We start from the raw sequence: 5,775 nt of genomic DNA, 5'->3' as shown, positions 1-5,775 counted from the left end.
TAATAAAATAATAATAATCACAATTCACAGCACAAATCACATTGATATAAATTTGACACGTTTTCATGATCATTTGAATTATCGTGTGCCTCATTAAATAAGCCTGTACAGCACAATTTTCTTCAACAGTTACCATTTAAAACTACCTAAAAAGAAACACTTCACTTTTTAAAGAGTATAAATGGGACAATAAAGTTGTTTGGCTTTTAGTTCCAGGGACGATATTCGGGATTTAGAAGGGTTATTCCAGTGTAAGGTTGGAAATTGATGTCGACGTTTCTTTGGCTTTTTGGATTGTCTTCCAAAATGGATTCTTCCACGGGTCCATTTCCTGGAGTGAGAATTGCGCTGTCCAAGATTTGCCTGTCTTAAAAGAAACAGGGAAAAAAACATTTTAACGTGAAAAGCATTTCTTATTCGTATTTCTTTCAAACGCTCAGAAACAGAACAAAAAAAGTTTCTATAATAATAATACTTTTTACCCTGTTGTACATATTTCCATTTTATGACAGGCATTCATTATGACTGCACAATGAAAATGTTTATGTTCATGTTTAGCAATATATTAATCCCACTTAAATGCTTTTAAAACCAAGCGAAACTAAAAAGTTTGGTTTCAAAAATCCTTTTAATTGCTTACTTTTATGACTTTTGGCGTGGTACTTGAGTTCGTGCTCCTCCTGGAAGGAAGCCCCACACAGGTCGCAGGGGAACGGCTTGTCGCGGGCGTGGGTCCGCCGGACGTGGCTGTCGTGCGCCGCGTGGGAGGCGAAGGCCTTGCCGCAGTGCTTGCACTTGAACGGCCGCTCTCCAGAGTGCTGGCGGATATGCGTGCGCAGAATGCTGGAAGCAGTGAAGGCCTGAAGGGGACCAAAAACTATCGGTTTGAGGCTTCTAATTTTTAATTAGGGAATAAAGTAGTTTCACTTAGAACCTTCATTAATGTCTTTTGTGGGTGTTTTGAAAACAAAATATTTAAAGAAAATATACACTTATTTTGTTAATTCATTTTCGAACTGTATTTAATGGGTTTATTCCATTTTAGTGTTCACGACGATTCTTCATATTTTTTAATCAGACGATAAAGTAGTTCCACTTCAAAACATTCATTTATGACATTTTAAAAACAAAATGAAATTGTAAATTCAACGGACAAACATCTTGTTTAAGTTCCATTTAATTAATGTCCGTTATTTCATTTTGAAGTTACAAAAAAACAATTGCCTCGTTAGCGAGATCACGTACGCGGGAGGTCAATTGGTGATAAGAGTCACGCAACAAAACATTCCCGTAGTGTGTAAAAAAAAAAAAAAAAAAAAAGGGGGGGGGAAGAAGTGAAGATACCGTGCAATGAAAGAAGAACGAAGGGACAATAAGGGCTTCTGTTCATTCCACGATCGTAAATTAAACGAAAATGTGGCGAGACAAAAGGGTGCGTGTACATCTGGCGATAATTAGCATGGAAGTGTGTCGCGCAAGTGTGCCCGCGGAGGGACACAATAGCCACGGCCCTCGAGGCAAAATTAATGCGCCGTAAAACCAGGAAGTGGATACGTGACGATACCGCACAAACAAAATCAATCACATCAAAATAACAATTAAATAAAAGTCACGTTTAAAAAAAAAAAAAAAAAAAACATTTCCTTATTTGGTCCATCCTTCTCCTCACCTTGTTGCAGTAGACACACTTGTAGGGACGTTCTCCCGAGTGGACTCGCATGTGTTTGTTGAGGCTGGACGACTGAGAAAAACTCTTTCCACAAACTGTGCACTGCAACACACAAACAAATCCCAACCATAGTTTTGTTCACATTTGTCTTCATTTCGCAATAAAGTTTTTTTTTTTTTTTTAAACTGATATTGAGGCATAATGCAGGATGAAGCTGGCCTCTATAAAGACGTACAATAGTTTTTTTTTTACTTAACATTATAATAATAATATTTCATATATTTGTTGTATTGCGCTCTCTGAATAAAAAAAATCAATTTTGTTTTCACAATGAATAATAGATTTTCTCACAAATACAATTCTGTCATGAGGATTCACGTTTCATATCAGAAAACAAATATAAACTCACAATAAAAATCCCTCTATTAATGATTATTAATAATGTGGATAATTGTTTAAAACACTTCAGACGTAACAATTGTCAGATAATTCTTATTTTAGAAAACCTGAATTTTCCAGTGAACAATGAATCCTAACAAAATTCCAGGTATGATCATTTGAAATGTTTTATTTGTAGTATGATAAGGTTACCATTGTTTACTTTTACTATCATGTAAATGTACGTTTTTATTTGAATAATTTGTTTTAATTTTATTATTATTAATGCAATGTTCATAATGATGTTGTATTTGGAGTTGTGATTAATTAATTAATTAATAATAATAAATCACACCACTGAATAATTTGGATTACTTTCCCCCCCCCCCCCGAAACTTGAACATTGTACGTAATTATTTTTGAGCTGTTCTTTCAGCCCCATGTTGTTATTGTTATGATTTTTATTAAAATATATTAATAAACAGTGGCGGTTCTAGGGAGGGCAGGGGGGCCATTGCCCCCTTAGCAGCCTGGACGACCCTCTTTAGAATACAATGAAAGATTGCACTGAAGTAAGAAAAATACTATTAACAATAAAGTATTTATATATATATATGAAAACCTTGTGTGGCCGGTGCTTCTCGTGCACGTGCAGGATGTGTATGCGCAGGCGATCCCTCTTCTCGAAGGAGCGGCTGCACAGGTGGCAGGGGAACTTGCGGTCGCCCCGGTCCACGCAGCGCGTGTACTTCAGGTGCTTGTCCCGGTAGTACTTGTAGGCGAACACCTTGCCGCACCGGTCGCACTTGAAGCCCTCGCCGGCATCTGAAGAAAAAGTTCACGAGTTTATATCGGTGCCCATCTAAAGTCAAGTCCCCATCTCTGGTTCCTGGTCTCACCTTCAGCGGCAGGTAGGGTGTCATTCATCTCGTGACCCCTAAGGGCAAGCGGGATGCCCAAAAACTGCACGTAGCCGTCCCCGTACCAGACCAAGAGCTCCTGCTCGCCTCTGATCTCCTTGCAGGCCTCGTAGAAGATCTGACCCTTGACCTGCACCGCCGCCAGGTTCTGCTCGTTGGCGAAGCGGGCGCACTTGACCAGCGACATCCAGTTGCCCGAGCCGCCCCGCCCGTCCACAAAGTGGCTCAGGCGGCCGTTCTCGAACACCTGCGAAAAAGCGAGGATGTCGAAATTAGATAAAACGAACTGTAAAAACATCGTTAAACAGAATGTAAAGAATTCAACAGTTTGTGCATCATGATTTCATGCTTTAATTCAATGGGCATTGTGTCTTGTGTGTCTTTGCCACCAGGGGGCAGTGTAAGTCACACATAGCTAATACACTTAGATTTGATGGTGTAAAACAAAGGAGACCGTTGCAACTACCTGTAGTAGCAGTAGCAGTAATATTAGTCTTTTTATGTAGAGGATAAAGTATATATGCCTGCGAGTATTGCACCATTTTGCCCCAAAGACTCCACAAGACGAGTCATACCTCCCACATGAGCGTGTTGTCGTCGTAGGTTTTCATCTCGCTGGTGTTGACCAGCTTGCCCAGGAAGGGTCCGAAGCGCGTGCCTTTGGGAACGCTGCTCTTGGCGTCGGTGAACACGCCGTAGTGAGACACGCTGCCCCAGCACGCCTGCACGATGCTCAGACCTGCAAGGAGAACGTCGCTCACGTTCCGACACGCAACAGCAAAGTGGACTTGGGGGGGCTCACCCGCAGGGAGGTCCAGAGCGTCCATGTCCAGCGGGAGGATGTTGCAATCTGGAAGGAAGTTGCAATCTGGAAGGAAATCAGGTTTAGTCAGATTACAAATTTGGCATCAATTCATTAAGAGTTGAAACACGAGAAAATGGATGACATTTTCAAAATATACACCGTATGTAGAAAGAGAAGAAAAAATAAATAAAAATATAAATTGCATACATTGGTCTGTATTCAAGTTACAAGGTAGCTTTTTATTGTCAGTTCGACAATATGTGCGAAACGTAGAGGATTAAAAGGGCACACAGTGCCACAATAAACATTCAGTATAAAAAATTAAAAACACAGCTCGAAGATAAAAAAATATATATATATCACGAGACAACAATTTTTTTTGACTTGAGTTCGTTGTCACATTTCTGTGGGGCCAATTACGTATTACTCGTGCACTCACTGTAGTTGTCTCGCCATGCTGCACTATTTGCATATACTGGCCACTCATGCCAGAGTAGCATCTGCTCCATTTGCACACGGATTGAGGAGTATCTGTAACATTTGCACAACCGACATTGTCCCAGATGATCGCACTACTCGTCACTTTAAACCGCATGCACTCCTTGAAGTCTCACCGCCCTTTGCACAATGGTCATTGCACCGGACTATTGCAATATTAGTCGTTCGAACTGCTCTAAGTGCTAGAGGACTCTGCATCTTTTTGCACAATTGTTTTTTTGTCAATGTCTTTATGTCCCCAAAGTGTTCTGTAAATTGACTGTCTGTCGTACTAGAGCGGCTCCAACTACCGGAGACAAATTCCTTGTGTGTCTTGGACATACTTGGCAAATAAAGATGATTCTGATATGTGGCTATTTTATTCCTATATTGTGATTATAGATATTTAGAGTAATTCTAACTTTACCCGATTTATACATTTTTAAACTTCATTTGTTAATTTTTAAACACTAAATTTATCTTTTAAAAATAAAAATAAAAAAACTCTGATTTGTGTTCTAAACCTCATTTGTTCATTTTCTTTGACCGAAGTGTTTTTTTAAATTATTTTTTTAAACCTGATTTGTTTAGTGTGTTTACCTGACGTTTACCCCTCATTTCATTATTTTTATACCAAATTTGTTCCTTTAAAAATCTCGTTTTTAGACTTATTTTCTGATTTCATATAAACTAATTGTATGTTTTACATATTACCGATTAGTTCCTTTTTATACAGAATTTGCGCACGAGGCAAAAATAAGGTAATGAGGTTAAAAGCGAAGACAATTAAAATCTATATTTTTACATATTCTAAACTATCATTGAACGCCTTTTTCCCCTTCAATTATTAAATTAGTTTTGCTCGACCTGGTTTGTCAGGCAGGTTCACCCCGGATATAGCGTGGCCTCCACCTCCACCTCCACCTTCGCCGCCTCCGCCTCGTCCGGGGCCCGCCGAGTATCCGTACAAGACGGCGAACAAGTCGTCCTCGCTGAAGTTGAAGCGACCTCTCTTCTCCGGGGACGGAGCCCGGTTCCGGAGCGACAGCTTAGCCGGCGAGGCGGAGGCGCAGGACGACCTCCCGCAGTCGTTCCCGCCGGCCGGACTGCACAGACTCAAGTCCGAAAGCGAGAGCGGACCGGCGGCGTGCTCCGTCGCCACTGCGGCCAGGTCCTCCGGCTTGGACGAGCACAACGGGTGTCCTGGCGCGAGGTGGCCGAGGTAAGGCAGCGCCGGGCCGGCTGACATGTGCTGCTGCTGCTGCTGCTGGAGATAAGGGTTGAACATCAGCGCGGAGGTGGATTTGAGAGGGTGAAGGAGGCCGTGAGTCCGGGGGAAGAGGTCCATGTACGGGTGGTGGTGGTGATGAGGGCCGGGGAAGAAGCTCCGGGCGGGACTCGTCTTGAGCATGTCCGCCTGGAGGCTCCCGTCCTTGGGCGCTGGCGGGAGGCTGGACAGGGTGAGCAGCATGAGGGATGGAGCCGTGTCCTTGAAGGAGACATGTTGGAACAATCAATGAGCACTT

General features: G+C 42.0%; 1 protein-coding gene across 1 annotated transcript; it reads right to left on the bottom strand.

Moving 5' to 3' along the window:
• prdm14 (PR domain containing 14) lies at positions 1–5,720 on the bottom strand. The gene is made up of 9 exons (XM_061667046.1): positions 5,189–5,720; positions 5,117–5,155; positions 3,770–3,817; positions 3,543–3,706; positions 2,947–3,214; positions 2,670–2,872; positions 1,670–1,771; positions 641–860; positions 1–367 (listed from the first exon to the last, which is right to left on the bottom strand). Exons 1-9 carry the CDS (start codon positions 5,718–5,720, stop codon positions 207–209), a joined length of 1,737 nt encoding a protein of 578 aa, XP_061523030.1. The 3' UTR covers positions 1–206.
• Between the last annotated feature and the right edge of the window lie 55 nt (positions 5,721–5,775).

This window comes from Phycodurus eques, chromosome 21, assembly GCF_024500275.1.
Source record: "Phycodurus eques isolate BA_2022a chromosome 21, UOR_Pequ_1.1, whole genome shotgun sequence".
Classification (NCBI taxonomy): Eukaryota; Metazoa; Chordata; class Actinopteri; order Syngnathiformes; family Syngnathidae; genus Phycodurus; species Phycodurus eques.
This window is presented reverse-complemented; position numbering and strand designations above follow the sequence as displayed.

Excerpts from the sequence above, each read along its gene's own strand:
- prdm14 (XM_061667046.1), bottom strand. The coding sequence starts at position 5,720 with ATGCTGCTCACCCTGTCCAGCCTCCCGCCAGCGCCCAAGGACGGGAGC. Across the intron at positions 861-1,669 it reads AGTGTGTCTACTGCAACAAG|GCCTTCACTGCTTCCAGCAT; the intron begins GTGAGGAGAAGG and ends GGTCCCCTTCAG. Across the intron at positions 368-640 it reads CCACGCCAAAAGTCATAAAA|ACAGGCAAATCTTGGACAGC; the intron begins GTAAGCAATTAA and ends GTTTCTTTTAAG.